This window comes from Cebidichthys violaceus, unplaced genomic scaffold, assembly GCF_023349555.1.
Source record: "Cebidichthys violaceus isolate CVI_PGR_0920_01 unplaced genomic scaffold, fCebVio1.0.p SCAF_28, whole genome shotgun sequence".
Lineage (NCBI taxonomy): Eukaryota > Metazoa > Chordata > Actinopteri > Perciformes > Stichaeidae > Cebidichthys > Cebidichthys violaceus.
The window spans coordinates 4,622,491-4,641,423 of NW_027176461.1; the positions used below are offsets into that span (position 1 = coordinate 4,622,491).

The 18,933-nt window shown below is 45.5% G+C and overlaps 1 protein-coding gene across 1 annotated transcript in view; it reads right to left on the reverse strand.

Moving 5' to 3' along the window:
- LOC137880356 (formin-like) overlaps positions 1–16,693 on the reverse strand; it is a 36,311-nt gene extending 19,618 nt beyond the window's left edge. The window contains exons 1-6 of the mRNA XM_068721685.1: positions 14,056–16,693; positions 13,760–13,880; positions 11,858–11,919; positions 9,604–10,445; positions 7,242–7,383; positions 2,760–2,847 (exon numbers count right to left, since the gene is read on the reverse strand). Coding sequence (XP_068577786.1) covers positions 2,760–2,847; positions 7,242–7,383; positions 9,604–10,445; positions 11,858–11,919; positions 13,760–13,880; positions 14,056–16,095 — 3,295 coding nt within the window. The 5' untranslated portion in view covers positions 16,096–16,693. The remainder of the gene's footprint in view (positions 1–2,759; positions 2,848–7,241; positions 7,384–9,603; positions 10,446–11,857; positions 11,920–13,759; positions 13,881–14,055) is intronic.
- Positions 16,694–18,933: the final 2,240 nt, after the last annotated feature.

Genomic DNA, 18,933 nt, shown 5'->3' on the forward strand with positions numbered 1-18,933 from the left:
TCCAGTGCTGCTGGATCAGCTGACAGTTGTCTGGTTGGTGTCAGCACAGCACATACTGCTCTCAAATCAGTCACTGTATGTGACAATGCTTCACTGTCCCCACGGCCAAGAGCTGACGCAGTAACAGCTACACAGTGAATGTATTCATTGCTATAAAGGCTCGGTATCAAACCCCCTTACTTTCTTATTAGAGATCATATTGTTATCCAAATGTGTCCAAAACTAATGACTGCATGGCAAGAAATACTTAAAGGGAAACCAACGTGTAACTTTTGAACAACAGCACTGTTACAGCATGGCTTTAAAATAGTACAATGTAGTGTAACAGTAGAGAAAAGCCACTGACTTCAGTAATGCCATGCAAAAAAACTAGCTCAAGTTTGCTAACTTAGCTAGCATTACGTTAACTTCTCACTACAAACATTAGAACACCGCCAACTCACTTTTACTGAATAACAGCGACTGTGGCCACAATGACACTTATTCAATGACAGTAAATGGTTAATGCACAATGTCAGTTACAACGCAAAATAAAGCTAAAGGTCGCTAACATTGGCTAACATTTCATTAGCTTCTTGACATGTAAACATGAAAGCACTTCCTGGCTAACAGCCACTGTGACCACTAGTGACAAATGCACAATGGCGGTAAAAGGTAAAATATATTTTAACAGTAACACAGTGCCAGTTACACAGCAGCTAAAGTTTGCGAAATTAGCCAACATAATGTCCTTACAGACCAAGTAAGACTATATACAGTAAACCTGAGTGTATTGAAATGAGAGGATGTCATTTACTGCTAAACATTTAATTTGTAAGAGGAAATGCATGTTATCTTCATGTTTTTAGTATATCCTTGTTTTATAATTCTCTCGTTTTCTTAATTTAAATTAAAAATCATGATTTCATTAAATCTGTAGGCTATTGGCCAAATTCATTCATGTATGATGCTTTAAACACAAGCCATTTGAGTTTTGGATAAAAAAAAAAAAGTTTCAGGTAGTTAATCATGTTTTAGGTGTGTAAAGAAAGTGCAGTTTTGGTATCAGTGGTTTCCAGCTAACAAGATAATGCTAGGTGCATTCTGGTTCCCAGCTGTTCCAAAGTAGTAGTCAATGTGGTCCCAATGTCTGGATCAGAGAGAACGCTGGAGGTCCGTTTCCTACATCTTATTAGAGTGGATTATTCAGTCCCTCAGCCATGCAGCCGTCAATCACACACCAAAGGGGGGTCTGCTCCAGTGTGCACAGGGAGCCGGATATCTCTCCACACGACAGATCAAAGCCTGCCTGCCAACCGCCTCACACCCTCTCCTTCCACTTTTCACTCATCGGCTTTGGTGTGGAAGGGCATGTGTGGTGTGTGAACATGTGTATGTGTGCGTGTGGTGAGGTGGTGTGTGTGTGTGTATGTGGGGGGGGGGGGGGGGGGGGGGGGGGGGGAGCCTCCCCTTGCTCTTGAACCATGGTGGCCCTTGAGGTCCCTCAGTCAGGCGAGTGCAATTCACCCCCTCTCTCCCTCCAGAGTGCTACCTTCTCTCTCTCCCCCCCCCCCCTCCTTCCCTCCCTCCCTAGTAGCTCTAATTACATTACATGTCCCATGTCCTTTTAATTTGGCAACAAAGGGGAGGCAAGCAGGCGAGGCCAGGGACTCGAGCCCTTAGAAGTACTTATTAAGATGCTGTCCTTCATTGTCAGATTCAAATTGTCCATTTCACATACAACCCCCCATTAAAAAGGCACAAGGAAGCAGCCTCACGCTGGGTGTTTTACCAAACCACCTCTACAAGCGGACACTGGAACAGAGAGAAAAAGGGAAGAAAAAAAAAAAAATTCTAACAACTAAATGGGCGTCCTGGTGCTATGTGCTGTTTGGCTTGTGTTCGAGGTGGTTTTATGTGGTAGCGCAGTGTCTGCTAACTGTGGAAGGTGGTTTTGTACATGCTTAGATCATTAGTGGGGTGTCAGTCCCATTAGGCTTGTGGAAACCGTCACTGGCTACAATAAACAGATCTGCTGGCCGCATGCTCAGACTAGCAGGCGGCAGGCTCTCTCCGCCACAGTCCCGGGACAGGACCAATTCCTGGCCCATCTACGCTGTCCCCAACACACATATTATGTGTTTACACACACACACACACACACACACACACACACAGACACACAGACACACACACACACACACACACACACACACACACACACACACACACACACACACACACTCTCTCCTGCTTTTTCCGCAGAACAACCAAGCATGCAATCAATCTACGCAGCTCCTCAAATGAAGGAAATGGCTATTTGATTTTAACCAGTGCAGGAGGGATTTCAAGCAGCCTGACAGAAAGAAATAAAGGCTGCTTTTATCCGTGTTGCCGTCTCACATTTTGACAAATCATGGCATTTTTTCTTCCCCACTATGGTAATTGAAAAAAACCCTGAAAAAAAACCCCTCCATGTTCCACTCGAAACACAAATGAATCCAAAAAATAAAGTGTCTCTAGTTACAAATTAGTAGCTGTCAAGAGGTTGGAAATGGTTCTCTGCTGCAGGGCTCGCTATCTCATCTCTTAAAAATAACTCCCATCTGCATTTCATCAGGAGTCATCCTCAATTTATAGCTACACGGAACTGTAAATTCACTTTATTGCTGTTGAATCTAAAAAGGAGATTAAATGATAGCACAGTGTGCACAGGCAACTCGACGTGTTCAACACACTGTCATCACAATTCTTTTTCTTTTTCTTTTTTTTCCCCCCACCTTGCTGAATGTCCTTCATCTCCAGATGCAGACTCGATATGAGGATGGCGACTGCTTGTGAACGCTTCGAATCCAGCAGCTTGATAATCTGGAACAAAAAAAAAAAACAGAAAACAAAATGGATTCATATTATTAGAGCATTAGTGGGATTCAGGGTAATACCCACAGTCTGCATTTCAGTTAATACGGCTTAAGCCGATTGCCATATCTTAAATGAATTATTGTATTTTAGGTTAACAGGATAATGACTCTATATTTAGAGGAGAACATCATTGATGAACATTAACACCACATTGTATAATGTTGGTTTCAAATTTCAAGTAATATTACTATTGATTACTTTCAAATCTAATATGGTGTCTTATCTCTACTCCAAACTATAGCTCGGATTTCTTCACACCAATGTTTATGACCAATGCTATTATTTAAAACTCAGACATAAAACAAAGCGAGGAACAGATGGCGAACAAAACGTTCGGGTTCTGCGATGAGAGGCCGGGTGGAAATCACTTAGTCACTTCCCCCCGGCTGTGGAAGCAGATGATAGATGATGAGCGAGACGGAGAGCCTGAAGCACCCAGTTACTCTAAGCAGCCTGGGAGTCATCTGGGTTGACCCAAACGACCAGACTAATCAACACGCGTTGTCATAACCCATCATCGTGATGCAAGCGACTGGGGGGGAAACGCGGAGCGCGCATACACGGGCCGGGGACACACTTTGTCAAGTTACATCAATGAGGGAGCAAAGTCAAACGGAAAAGCACCTCCTCCAGTTTACCGAAGAACATGTGTGAGATATAATCAAAAAATATCAAGTCGCAGTGAAAGTACAAAGGCAAAAGTGGCACCATAAAAGGACAGTCTAGAAGAGCAAGCTTTTATAACAAACTATAAATTCACAGGATTTTTATTTGTGCCAACACATGGTCACAATTACTTATGACTGAATTAGCCGTAAAGCCAGAGCGAGTTTTGGCAAGTTAAAGCCCTGCTCTAAAAGTTAATGTGTCAGGCTTCTTCATTAGGTATTATGGCGTTGTCGGCTACTGGGCTGTCCAGTGGGAGCCGGAGAGCAGAAGCCTTAGAAGTGGGTATTGCATTACAGGGCGTTAGTGGGTGCCATGCTGCTTCCAGCTCTATTACCTGGATCACTGGGGATCTCCCACTCTGGGGGCTTTCACAACACCTCTAATTAACCACATCGGACGGGCCACACTAAAAGCAGGCCAGGAACCCTTCCCCGCTCGCTGTGGCTGCAGAACTTCGCCAATCAGACCTAAACAGTTACGTTAATGGGAAAAGACAACTGATGCTGGATGCTCTTGGGTATCGGACGCGGCAAACGGCTCGGGGAAGCAAGAGGGAGCCGTGTGATGCTGATGCTGAGACAGGTAGACGCCAATAGTTCACGGCTCCCTCCTGTGGACGAAAAAGGGAACTCTGAGGCTTTGGAACTGCTGTGGACACTTGAATAACACAGGCGGGTCAAAAGGAAAGAGAAAGGAGAGAGAGAGAGAGAGAGAGAGAGAGAGAGAGAGAGAGAGAGAGAGAGAGAGAGAGAGAAAAGCAAGCGGCCTAAGAAAATAAACCAAAAGATGGAGGGAGACACTGGGAGTGTCAGCAGCTTGAGCCGAAGCAGGTGGCTGCTGTTAGGCGAGGTGGGCAGGGTGATGCTGGTTCAGAGCCGAGCGGATAGTTTACACAACCACGGCTGAGCAGCCAGCCTGCTCCGCGCTGTGACCGTCCGTCTGATTATCCGTCTGGAATCGCCACGGGCAGATGTTAGAATAACAACTGGAATCGAGACTTCCCATCAATAACCACCTACGATACACTCAGCAACCCCGGGCTCACCCAGCGGTGTTAATCTTACGCCCACTCTCCCACGTCATCGCCAGAGCTTCAAATATGTCTTTAATAAACGCACTATGATTGCTCATAAGTCACCCCGGCAAACCGGTTAAAGCTGCTGTTTGTTTAAGGAGATCCGCTATGTATAAACTTGATATGGGCTTGACTGATGTGGGGAGAGGAAATTGCTGTTTTTGTGTTTACCGATGTGCATATTTGCTCGCGTACGAACTCAACAGCACATTCGGCTCGATTGATTTCCTCATCTTCATCCACCTCTCCCTCCCTTCTAATCCCTCAATCAAGAATGCGCCGACATGCTCATCCTCTCTACCCCCCCCCCCCCCCCCCCGACCACCCCCCGACCACCCCACCTCTCCTATAGGTGCCCCGTCTTCATTGCCTCCTCTAGCCAGTGGAGCGGAGCCACATGCCTGCAATTATACACCTGGTCCGGTCTGGTCCGCTCGGGTGGGAGAGCTCTCTTCCATGTCATCTCCTCCGCTTTGATATGCTAATCAGCAGAGAGAGAAGGGCTCCAGAGTAAACAAGAGCTTTGATTTTTTTTTTTTTTTCCTTCTTCTATGGCACACATGATAAAGATTAACTTACTCACGTAGGCATCGGCCGCATCCCCCGAGTTTCAACTTCTGGCGTGTGGAGTTGTTGGAAAGCGGGGAAGTGGCTCATATGCATAATGTACACACACATTCCATTCCCGCCCACTCATCTCCTCTCGCCGCACACAGCCCCGGGCTGTGGTGTTAGCATGATCTGGCAACACTTTCTGGGCAAGTGCATAATGACTCGTGAGGACGTGCCGTCATCACACACACACACACACACACACACACACACACACACACACACACACACACACACACACACACACACACACACACACACACACACACACACACACATGCGCGTGTGCGTTTCAGCACACCGAAACGTACACAAATGCCGGCGCATACACAAACGCACGTAGAAACAAACAAACAAGGTAATTGAAACACACTTTCTCAGATTCATGCACAGATTCAGTGGCAACATTATCAGTGAATCCTGTGCTGAGGAGGCAGGTAGTCTGGGGTCAGTAGTCCTGCAGGGGGACAGAGAGTCTGACAGCTCCGGCCTTCGCAGGTATCCCTCAAACTTATGAGACTCACAATGAGAACACTCGGTCCGTATCTCCAGTAACAGCTGACACTAGATATTAACGAGAGCTGAAACCAATGACTGAAAAGATAAATCAATCGACAGTCAAAGTACTTTGTTTAAGGAAAATGTAGAAAAAAAAGAGTGAACATTCTCTATTTTTCTTAGTATCCTACGATAGGGAATTGAATAACTTTGGCTCGGAAAATTGCTGAAATTGTTAAAAGAAAAGAAAAGATCTAATTTGTGTCATTTTAGCCCTCATTCAGGCCAGCTTTACGATCCATTCATCTTCATCTCAGTAGCACCTATAGCCCCTAACACTGTTCTCATCCCAGCTCCTCTCCCTTTCCCAGCCGTTAACCAGCTGAACTTCTTGGAAGCCATTATCAGCTGATGATTCAGAGGATTTTTCTCTCAAATGAGTATAAACTTTCAAGGATAAAAAAATTATGAAGTAAACAACTTTTATGACGACCTTTTCCAGCGAGTTGGACTCACAAGCTGGCTGAAAACAACCGAGCCTTTCACTTATTCACTTCCCCCTCTTTAATCGTAGCGTTGGACTCTGAATGCTCCCGCTGGCTCTCAACACAGACCTTTATATTAACTATAAGACTTCTGTCTCGTCACAGTGCTGAGGACGAAATGTCTAAACATAGATATCAGCCACAGCCGGTGTACAATATCTAAAGCAGATTATATGGGTCCTTCTCTCAAATAACACCAAATGTTATGTTGGACTTTTTTGGATTGATATGAATTTGTCCCAACAGCGTTTTTCATTAGTGGGGGGTCAAAAGGCTGATGTAAGCCCAGACAGGAGACAGTTGGCAAGATTTGTGTCTGGATCTGAGTTGGATCAAATGTTGGACAGTTTGCCGCTTTAGAGAGTGACCAGACTGAGTGGAGAGATCTAAGGATGGAGATCAAGAACACACACACACACACACACACACACACACACACACACACACACACACACACACACACACACTGTGGCCCTCTGGAGCAGAGTGGAGCCTTAGGAAATTGATCAGAATAGGGGATGTGTATGGATTTAGAGGGGACAGTCTGGGGCTTTGGCCGATTTTTAACTCCTTGGACGCCACAGTGAGGACCACGAGTCAGCCAGGATGCTGACACGGCGCTGGCTGCAGCAGAGTTGCAGAGTCGCAGCATTTGACAAGACATCAACAAGTGTGTCTTTGGTGGGCTGGGGGACGGTAGATCAATCTGGCACAAAAGCACACCTTCGCTGACTTTTGTCGACTCGTTTAATCTATAGAAAGACTGAACTTTGAGGACACTAACACAGCCCTCAGGAGGAGACAAGATATCCATCACATGCGAAAAAAACTAAACAAAAAAAACGATTCATTGTGCTTTCCACACAATCAACGTCAAGGAAAAACTAGGACGGTGAGAAGATGTAACCCAAACTGAGGCGCGTGTGGAGCAACTGACTCACCTTCTTAGTCTTGGCTTTCTTCTCGTAGGTGTCGGAGAGGGGCTTCTTCTTCGTCTGCAGCGTGGCCTTGGAGAAGAGATCCTCAAACTCGTTGGCGTTGACGATGTTTGGTTCCTCCAGAGAGCCCCAGAGTGTGTTGTTGCTGCAAAACGAAGTGAAGTTTGAGTTTGTGATTTACGTTAACGCCGTTTCAACTTAAGTCTATGCATCTAAAGTGAAACTCGGACTCAGGACGACGGCGGCTCACGGGGCAGTTGAGCTCAACAAATTGCGTGCTCTATTTGTGGAAGCGGATTTGATGTTTATTCAAGCTGCCCCACTGCTTTTCATTTTCCATTTCGCTGTCTGACAAAAACTTGGCAGCAAGACAATCTCAACTTTAAAAAGCACTGTTTAAGAGGGAGGTGATAAAAACAACAAAAGTTTAAGACAAGCTTTGTTTCTGTAATAAACGATCATTTCCAGCAAACGGACGAGAAAACGGGAGGCCATGTTGTGCTTTCAGAAGTTGCCGAGTAACACGGAATAAACAAACAGAGGCAGGATAAGGACAAGAAGTGTTTAAAGTCAAGAGGATGTTCAGGGTTTAAGCACTCTGTTGCTGTTATCATCACATCTGTCTGTGCTTTCCCCTCCCTTCAGTAAAATAATAGAACGGACATCAAGAAACGGTAACAAATAAAAGGACTGACGACACCGATAATAAGCTGCACATGCCTGTACTCGTTTCCTATCATCTTGTTATCACACGTCGCAGGTCGTCGTTTATCGACGTTACATCTCATCTGTGAGCTCATGAGACTGGCAGGTCTGGACACTCGCTAACGCAAGCGCTGGCAGTGCTCATCGCGGCCTAAATATCAGAACAATCAACTGCATTGCCAGCGACTCAGTTAGGGTCGAGTAAGTCCAATTGTTTCTGCGTGCAGTTGGCCTCCTATTGCAGTTGGTGAAGAGCTTTCATCTGTCTGAGAGACTTGGGAAAACAAGTCCGACGAAGAGCCTCCGATTCTTTACTCAACTGTGCAGGAAACTAGCTTGGAAAAGAAAATTACATTTAAACCCCTGAGAAATATTTCCATGCAAGACAACTTTCTAATTGACCAGATTATGACAATAATTGAGCATGAATTCCCCAAAAAGCTATGTTCCCTTTTCTTTTCTTTTTTTTTTTAACTGCAGCTCCACGAGAAAGTTTGTCCCGCGTCCGGCTCACCGTACTTTGTGTTTGGGCTCACATTCAGACACCTGGCATCATTTCAAACCTTACACTGTTCCCCCCCCCCTCGTAACTCAGAACCTCACACCATTAACAGAGATCACACAGCTGATCCAGCTATAGTTAAACATCTGACCCATTTAATGCCCCTTAACTTGGCCCTTTACAGTTAAATTTATAGCCGACTTGAAACCGCTGCAGTGTAGTAAGTCCGTCCTCCAACGCTGGCCAGGACCAGAGAGCGAGAGAGAGCGAGAGAGCGAGAGAGAGTGAGCGAGAGAGAGTGAGCGAGAGAGAACCAAAACTCAGTTTCTCCCACTAATCCAGCCATGGAAATACAAGGCCATAAAGCTGGGAGCCTGGCACTCAGGCAACGACCACAGCCACTGTAAATGGGCTGGATAATCCACTTACAATTACAGAGTATCTCAATAGGGCCAGCAGACGAGAGAGTGTGCACCAACCATATCTTTTAATATCTTTTTGAAGAGGCCAAGCTAAGACCCCGTTAGACAAGGGCCGATGATGCCCGGAGCTTCATTAGCTCGGGGATAACAATTTTTAAACCTCACTTTGATGACATTCTGCAGTAAATCCAGTTATTCTATCAAACGTTACAGTAATAAATAATAAATACAAAGAGGATCTGAGGTTATGCTAGGCCTGGACTCTCTGTAGCCTTTGGTTTGAATTGAGTTCAGGGAAGTGTGGCAAGACATTCTGTGATTTCTGTGAGCTCCTAACGATGTAATCACTGCCGCTTAAGAGGATAATTACTACAATTTCAGTCTTATTTTTGTAGTTCTGGCCATCATTTATTGTTGGTAAAAAATCAAAGTGAGGACCACTGAAATGTGGATCAATAATCCCTTATTTCACAGAAAAAAATGTGTGCACACTATTATGGTAAATACGGTAGGTCAAAGGTGAACCAGGAAGTCAGTCTGTAAAGTGAGAGAGACGTTTACAACGGACAGTTTGGAGAATAATTCTACCATTTGCCTTTGATTTCTCATTAACTCTCCGAGTATAACGTTATTACAAACTGGCCAAAACGCTGAAAATATGACCCAAGCTGTAATCCAACACACTTATCCTTTAAGAGCAACATGAGGGGATTTAATTAAACAATGGTCCACGTACTTGTTGTCCTCTATCTGTATCCTGGTCCAGTACAGCGGCTTCATGGGACAGGCTGGCTCAACGGCAACTTTCCGTGGGGCCTTTTCCACCTTCTGGAAGAAACCGAAGCCCCCCATAGGGGGAGGAGGTGGCAGGCCTCCGCCTGGAGGAGGGGGAGGAGGAGGTGGACCAGCTCCAGGTAGGCCAGGGGGGGGAGGGGGAGGTGGTGGGGGTGGCGGACCACCTCCAGGGAGTGGTGGTGGTGGAGGGGGTGGTGGCGGTGCTCCAGTGGTGCCTGGCAAAGGGGGAGGAGGAGGAGGTGGTGGTGGTCCTGTGAGGCCTGGTGGCAGAGGGGGAGGAGGTGGTGGTCCTGTGAGGCCTGGTGGCAGAGGAGGAGGAGGTGGTGGTCCTATGAGGCCTGGTGGCAGAGGGGGAGGAGGAGGTGGTCCTATGAGGCCTGGTGGCAGAGGGGGAGGAGGAGGTGGTCCTAAGAGGCCTGGTGGAAGAGGGGGAGGAGGTGGCGGGGGTGGTCCAGAAGGGCCTGGGGCTGTTTCAGACTTTAGATTTAGTCCGATGGAGTCCAAGTTGAGTTTTTTGGGCACGTTCTGGTTGGGGCTTTGAGCAAGCCCTCCGCCGTCCCCCTCAGGGCTCTTGATGAAGGTCTCCCTGTCCGTCTGGATACTCACGGTGCGGAAGGCCTTGGGTATCAGGTCGTCTGTGGACACAGCAGCGTCGCGGAGCTCCCCCCGCTCCTGACCTGCATTATAGCCTTTGTCTCTTTGCATCTTAGCATTGACTTCCAGGTGCGATATTGAGACTGCATGCTCACCTCGCAGTTGGAAGATTTGCAGCTCAAAGTCGGACTGTTGGGAAGAAGAGCAGAAAGCCAGAGACAAAACCAATGCAGAGTATCAGAATCTTCCATTACTTTCCATCCAATAATGTAATAAGACCATATGTTGGTAGAGTGTTTAATTATTCATCCAAAGGCCTACATGAACGTGACTCTTGGTTGAAAAATAACTTTTTTCAGCTTTGTTTTCAACTTAATATGTCCCCCCCCCCCCCCATCGGAGGTTAATAACTATTTTCATTAGACATTTAAAACAATGAAAAACATGCCCACCAAAGCGAAGTATTGATTTGATACAGAAAGTAAATTGTTTTGCAATATATCTCGCACATGTTCCTTATTAACTTGTGTCAGTTTAGAAATAGCATTAGGCACGTTCCCGCTCTCTCTCGCGGGCCCGACTGCGGTGCGTGTTTCTCAATGTCAGCATCAGTCCTTTTAAAAAAAAAAAAGGGTCCGCGTGAAATTAAAGGCTTTAAGCAGACAAGGCTGAGGAACCAATTCTGAGGTCAGACTTTTCAAAGAAACAGCCCATAAAGCAATTCATCAGTGGTACAAATGATGTAATACGACCACAGCTATGCTCTTTTGGTTTTTTCAAGGGTATCCAATAAGTTTGACTCTTGGTTAAGTTGACGGATGAAAGGAAAACACCTGTGAAACACTGTTCCTAACCTTTGCTTTTGATGAATGACAGATAAATTTGCTTTGGATTTGGAATTAGCAGTCATATTGGAGCCAAAGGAGATCCCAAAACTCTGTGATGACATCTCTGGATGTGCGTTTGGAAGTAAAAATGATACATAACACACGGTGCAGTCTTAAGTCAACATGTTTTATAAGATACTCTATTTATACAATTTATGTCACTTAAATAATGAACTTTATTTTCATTTTTTTGTATAAAACTGCTAAAGGTCCCATTAAAAGTCATATATAAAAGGGACATTCAGTAATTCAAAGGTTTTATATTTTCAATAGTTTACTCCCTTCAGGCTCTTTATTTGGTCCTATGGTCATCTTACTTTTCTCTGAGGCACACTACATTTAACAGTTTGAGTCTGATTATATTTTTTCCCAATTGAACCTATTTCTCTGGTAGAAATTGTGGAAACAAAATTGCTTTAAAACTTGAAAAATCTATAATTTAATGGACGGGTTGACTAACAATTTACATTGAAAATTCTTCAACACAATACTGGGCAACCTCAAAATCTCTGACATTTTAAAAGCTTCTACTGCTGCAAGTAAATGCTCAGCAGCAGTCCAGCTGCTGCACTTGAACATTTCATGCTTGCTTAGTGCCATCTTGTGTTCGGTAGCGTCTACTGCCCTCCCAGAGACGGCTTGTTTTCTCCAGTGTGTAATCCGTTTTCAGTCAGTGTGTTGATAAAATGTCTGCTAAATGACTTGATTACTTACATGCATCCTCTCCAGCTCTTCCTTGCACTCTCTCTTCAGCTGCAGGAGGGCAGCCTGGTGCTCTGAAAGGATGCAGAACAAGGACACAAGCTCATTCTGCTGGCAGTTTAAATTGATTAAATATACCCTGGAGTGTAAATCACAGCTCACTGCTCGTTGTTTTCTTAACTATTCATAGATTGAGGAAACGGGGTTTTGATTTATGTTTTCTTGAGCTACTGGCTAAAAGACTATTACGGTAAATCATTATCAAGCCGATACATACGACAACATGTACCGCTGGTTATTGGTAAGATTCTACAGAAGGGTGGGTCGCTTTCAATCTGAAGTGCCATTTCTGCAACCCAACCAACCAGTTTTAAACGACACTGCTGGCACAAATGAAAGCCCAAACAAAACACACATAAAAATGCCGATCTGTTGGTTCAAATAAGAGGATGGTAAGGAAGTGAAAAGATCACCCACGACGTAATTCTCCTAACGTCCATGATAATACAGGACACATACAACTTGAGACCACAATAGGCACCAGACAATAGAGACTTGTCAGTTCAACAAACATTTTAAGCGTATTGTGATGTTTTCAAGAGACAACGAGGAATGTAATAGGTAATCAATACTTCGGACTGGGAAGGCTTTCTGGTTTTGCTCCATTCACCCCCCCCCCCCCCCCCCCATCTCGAAATGAAAGGACACTTTGTGCTGAAACCGTGATTGACTTGCTCGGAAGAAGATTTCCTACAATATTCTCTACTGCGAAGTTGGTGATGAAGTGCAATATCATATCCTATCTCGTGTGACTTGGTATCATTAACTACAGAGTTGCATGATGTACACAACAGTGTCTCCTTCTTCATTAATATGAGTGTGAGGCTCATTTTTACACTTCTAAGTCTTTATTTTCCGATTTATAGTTAAGAATAAAATCCTGTTTGGGACTGATTCACCAGCATAGACCAACTACTTATTATTCTGAGTCAATGATTAAAATCCGGCTGATCATGAAAATCAGGTAAATATACTGACTCCACTTAATAGTCAATTAGTTGCGCAATTTAGTCAGCACTGTAATCTAAGGTTAACACCAGACGAGTGTCTTAAAGAAATGCCTATGATGTGAATGTGTTGGTGTATATATGGCTCACACTGGACTATTGCTCTGCTTCTGAACTTCCACGCACTATTCTCTAACACAAGAGCAAAAAGCTCGATCGTAGAGCACCAAATCAACAAAATAATCCGGGGTTGCTAGTCTTAATCTATTCTCTGGGATGAAGCTGCACAGAACACGCAACAGCTGTTTCACTGCTGCAGCTCTGCGCTAAGTTCAACACACTTTCACTGTACCCGGTTAACATGAAAGAAAAGCTTTTTACTCTGTAATGTAATCAACCCCTCGACAGCCGTGCGTCTGTGTGTCATTACACCATTAGGAGTACAAGAGGGGCCAAACATGGCATGCTGCCCAGAGTATACTGGATTATATGTTGTTGTTTTTTTTACCTCTAACACCCACACATGCGATGCCGTGGTGCAACAAAACAACAGCCACACAAACAGCAGACTTAAGGAGTAGACACAGCCTCACTGTGTTCTTAAATTAGATTTAAAGGATGCGTTACACCCTGCTGCTGATACTGAGCTAGCTCTACACGACTTGTCTCAGGATTTTAGAGTAAAGTGGGAGTGTTCAAAAGGTGCGCCTATTGTTTCGTTGTTAACAAGAGATCCATTAAAAAAATACTATGCTATACATACTCTATCCGCAACGGCCCTTATCCACAAAGCCAGTCATCGTGAGGTTTGTCAGTGTAAGTTTGAACGGCGTGATCCTCCGTCAGCGTTCCTGGTCTGTAGGTGGAAAGACAGACAGCAGTGTCTATAGAAGCTTGAGGTTCTTACCTGCCTCGGTGTATTTCAGCCCCACCTTCTCTTCCTCATCTTTGGGTTTGGGTGGGGGCCACACAGCCTGAAGACGTCTCGGGGTCCGGTCCTCACTGTCGGTAGGAGACGTGAGCTCCGTCTGTGGGGAGAAAATACATGCATCGGCGTGAACACTGGCAATGCAATATGATGATGATGATGATATGATACAGCAACAATAATAATCATATTCTTATCATCTTTTTTACAAACCAAGTGTGCAACTTAAATTTCCAATAACAAACAAAATATGAAAAATAATTGTGATTTCATACGTTAGCTTCGATGGGACTGGGAAGTTCCTTTCCAGGGGATTTGGAGGTTCTCTCAAAAATAGACCTGAGACTTTCCTTGTCACTCTTGATTTTCTTTTTCACTGCCTCCAGATCCATGTCTTCTGTTTTTTCCTTTTTGACAGTTTTGGGGCCAAAGAAGCTCTTGAAGGTTTCGTAGGCCAGGTCTGAAGTTTTCTTTCTCTCCTTTGGTGACGTGGAGGTTTCTGGTCCTGGAAGAACCTCTTCTCCAGCCTCAGACTCTTTCCTGCGGTGTTCAGGATCCCCATCATGCCTGACGTTGGACTTTTTGGTCTCATCGTGGTTGTCTAGGTTGAGCAGCTGACTGAGATGGCCCATGCTTTTAATTTCCGCGACAGGTTTAGGCTCTGCCTGTTTTTTGGTCGGAGAGGTGGCAGTCTTCTTCTCGGGGATGAGCTTGGCTTTGTTTACCGTCCTTTTCAGGCTGAGCAGGGCCAAGTCGGCATCCTTCTCCCTCTGCTTGATCTCTGACACACTCTCCCTGTCTTCCCCCAACGCTCCTTTCTTCAGCACCCGCAACCCACTGAAGAGTGCTGGCATCTGGAAGGAAGGGGGGGTAGAGAGCGCCGTGCCCCTGGATGGGGATGAGGTGGACGAGGGTGCAATGGATGAAGCTGGTGGTGGTGTTTCTGGTGTCTTTGGAGCAGTTGTACGCTGTGAGGGAGGACTGCTACTTGGCTGGATGTCACCTGGAGACTCTTCAGGAACAGCTGATGGCGGCATGGGGTTTTTAATCCCTGTAGGGTGATTTGTGATACCAGCAGAGTCCGACTGCTCCTCTGGAATGGAGAATGATTGGACTGAAACTTCAGGAGTCTTTGGGCTGGAGGGAACAGAGGAGGACGCCTGGCTGGAGGGAACAGAGGAGGACGCCTGGCTGGAGGGAACAGAGGAGGACGCCTGGCTGGAGGGAACAGAGGAGGACACCTGGCTGGAGGGAACAGAGGAGGACGCCTGGCTGGAGGGAACAGAGGAGGACGCCTGGCTGGAGGGAACAGAGGAGGACGCCTGGCTGGAGGGAACAGAGAAGGACGCCTGGCTGGAGGGAACAGAGGAGGACGCCTGGCTGGAGGGAACAGAGGAGGACGCCTGGCTGGAGGGAGGTCCCTCAGGCCCCTCCTCAGCTCCAACCCTTAGCTCATGTGTCTCCTCCCTCTGTGTATTATCTAAATCCTCCTTTAGAGGAGAGGCTGTGGCCTTATGACCTGAGGCCTTCAAATCCAGATGTCCGGAGATGATGGAAGGAACGGGCAGAGAACAATCTATGCCAGCAAACTCTTTGCCTTCATCTGTTCCTACATTTCCTTTACTATTCTCTCCATCACCGGATGTTTCTACATCCAAAGACGCTGTGGCGGTGCTCTCCTTGGGACTGCGGCCACCTGCCTGTTTGGAAACTAAAGAGTTCGGGAGTGTCCCAGTGTTAGATCTGCTGATGAACCTGTTTGAGTATAGAATAGATTCTATGCGGGATCTCTCCGTAAATCTGTGTGTTCTGAACAGAGGCATTTGGTACTCTGTCTCAGTGGCATCTTCCATCTCATCTCCATCACCATGCTCCACTGTATTATTATCCTCCTCAGGTAGGGTGGGCTTCGACAGGCTAGTGCTGCTGCGAGCCGCCTCCTCGTCCTTTTCCTCATTGTCCATGTACGTTTCCACCCGAGTGACCTGGACCAGGTCTAGATCAACCACGGTTTTAACTTGGTCGCCGGACTTCTTGCCGTTTTCCAATGATTCAGCGCTCTGCCCTGTATCACAGGGAGCAGTCAAATTATCCTGACGCACATCTTCCCTCCCTTGGAGATTGTTCTCGCCGTTAGCAGTTTGACCGCCTTCAGGCAGAAGATTCTCCTCATCTGACAGCTCCTTGAACGACGTCAGCACGGCCGACTCTGAGGAGACATGTCTGGCTCGGCTGAGCATACTGCTGAAGACATTCAGGTAAGAACTGGCGGGCTGCTTCGCTGGTCCATCTGAGTTATTACTCAAACGGTCCATTTTTGCTCAAAGCTCCACACAAACAGAGCAAAGCGAGGAAAACCAAAACAGGTAAGAAGCTCTTGCAAAGTGTCAGTTCAAAGTGTAAAAAAGGCCCCCACCTCCAGTTATCCAAGTGGCTCCTATTCCACCTCTACCGCTGGCTGGGACAAAAGGCCTTTGTATGGACAAATCTCTCCAGCTCCTCTTACCACTATCCCGTATTCCTGTTTAGCGAAAAGCAAACAGGTTCCACGTAGTAGACTTTCATAATATCACAGCGAGTCTACTACTGACTGCATGCTGTCAGCAGTAATGTTCACCCTCCTCTGTGCCAATGAGGTTCCCATGACGCTGCAAGTGGAGTCAAGCTGTTCAGTGGCTGGAAGCATGTCCTGCTGTAATCTTCCTGGGAGAGCATAGTTCATCTGCCTTTCACAAAAGCATTCCGACTGTTCCGACAAGTTGAGTCTTAGTATCCATAAAGTTGTGGGTTATCCTTCTCTATGTTCCGGTATACACACTGAAGTCCATGACTAAGCTGTACTTGTAGTTGATCTCTGTCTCCTTTACCTTGATTCTCACTTTACAGGAAAGCCCTGTGTGCTGTTGTGTGAGAAAAAAAAAAAAAAAAGCTCCACAGGTTGGGAAAAGAATGTGTCTCACTGGTCTACCCAGTCTAGGGGACGCCCATTCCCTTCAGGTTCCTCCCTTCCTGGGAGGGGACCTGCAGAGACCGGCACTGCAGGTGTCTGATTACCCCTGCTCACTTCCTTATAATGGCTGCCGCAGTAACAGAGTAAACACAGAGGGGGAGTCAGTCTGTGGTCAGGTGGAGAGCTGCTGAGGTCCATTAGCCCAGCATTGCACCATTAAGCGGTGAGCTATTGCAAAAGACAGGGTGATTAGTCAGCCTTGCCTTAGCCAGCTCTAGCTAACGTGCTAAGAGGCTAACATGTGATTAGTAGCTCATGGACAACCGGACAGAACAGTTAAGCAAAAAAAATAAAAAAGATTTAGATTTTCACTTACCTTAAATCTCTTATATGAGAAAAAAAAAAAGGCACAGAAAAACAGCTTTTATAGTGTCTGTCTTTCTCTAACTTCTGATGATTTGTATACTCAATAAAAGGAAAACACAGCAGTCTTCAGACTGTGGTTGCCCCAGCAACCAAAAGGTGGTCCTCCATGAATGCATTCCCTCAGCCTGCCTCAGTGAGCATGTCCTAAACATGGATGTAGCTGGACTATACAGGCTGCTTTTCTAATGTTTATATTCACGTAAAATGACTGCCCTCAATTAAACATCTTCAAAACGTCTCCCCCGTCAAAAGGACCAACGACTAATAATTAGTTATGATGCTACAAAAAAATGGACCCAGCAGCAGAACTGCATGGATTATGGACACTAGAAGTAAGTATGGATTACTAGAAGTATTTCTTTATTACCGTTTTAATTTCACGTTTGGAAACGTCTTACCAATAAAAACCTAAATAAAATACAGCACTCGTAATTGCATTTTTGTAGGAATGGCGTTTATTTTTCCCCCTTCATGTGAAGAACGGCACAAATAGAAAGGGGCTTCTATGGCCGAGGATCTAAGTTATGTAATAGGAGCGGTATTTCATACACTCAGTTTATCTCCCACAGAGGTTGTACTAGAAAAAAAAAAAACTGAACAGGACTGTGGCGTGAACGCAGATCTGACACATGTGAGCTCAGAATAGAAGTGAAATCATTTATTTACAAGTTACAGATCATGGCAACACTACAGACCTAAAAAAAAAACGATCAAGTCTAATCTACATAGTTGGATTGTGCGTCACAACCCTTTGTGTCCCGCTGCGACAACAAACTGAGAATACATCGTGAACATTTGAGGTGTGTGTCTTTCTAATGACAATGGAGTGACCATGAATTATGTGAGTTGGCTGTCACTTTCACAACAATACAGTGTCTAATTCTGTACAGCGTGGCCTTTACACTGGTATGTCAACTGATTTTGCTCACAAGGAATTTACAAAAAAAACAATGCGTGACTTGTGTTGATACACTACACGCCTAAATCCACACCCAGGTAATTGCCTCATCTGCCAGAGGAATGAATGATCTTTGCCAGACAACATAATGGCTTCTGGAAAGACTTGGAAATAGTTCACATCATGCTCTCAATGGTAGATTTAGATGGGCACTTAGACCGTTCTTAAATTACATTCCATTTTAGCATAATTAAAACCTACAAAACCAAAAACAAACAAAGTTTGCAGCAGGCTTTACTATTATTATTATTTTTTTGAAGACACATACTGTACAGTAAGATTACATCAGTCACATGTTCTGAGGCAAGCAAAATATCCTGTGTTGCAACTTCTACTCCTTAATTACTCCTAATAGCCTAAACCTTTCAAAATAAGGTTAAAAAATGTTTTAGAAAAGGCAACAAAAAGGAAGGAGAGCTGTTCCTGTCTTTGCTCTGAATGAAAAAGGTTTGAGTGGAGTGATCTCCTTCACTTCTGGCTTAAGACCACGTTCTACAGATTAGAATCCATGACCTGTTAATCCATTCCTAAGAATTCATGATCAGGTGGTTAAATGCCCGAGTGGAGAGAAATCCCTTTGAGCCCCAAGAGGGGGGGGGGGGGGGGGGGGGGGGGAATAAAGAGTGCTATGGTACACTGTTCTGTGTGTGAAAATACCCATTACAGCTCATTTTAAGTGTGTGTGCTGCTCGAGGGCCCTCACCGTGCACTCCAGCTTGGGACAGTAGGGCGTGTCACCGAGGATGTCATCCTCCGGCGGCGTGATGCGGAGGAAGTCGAGGTGATCGGGGCGTGGGAAGCGGGAAAGGGGCTCCTGAG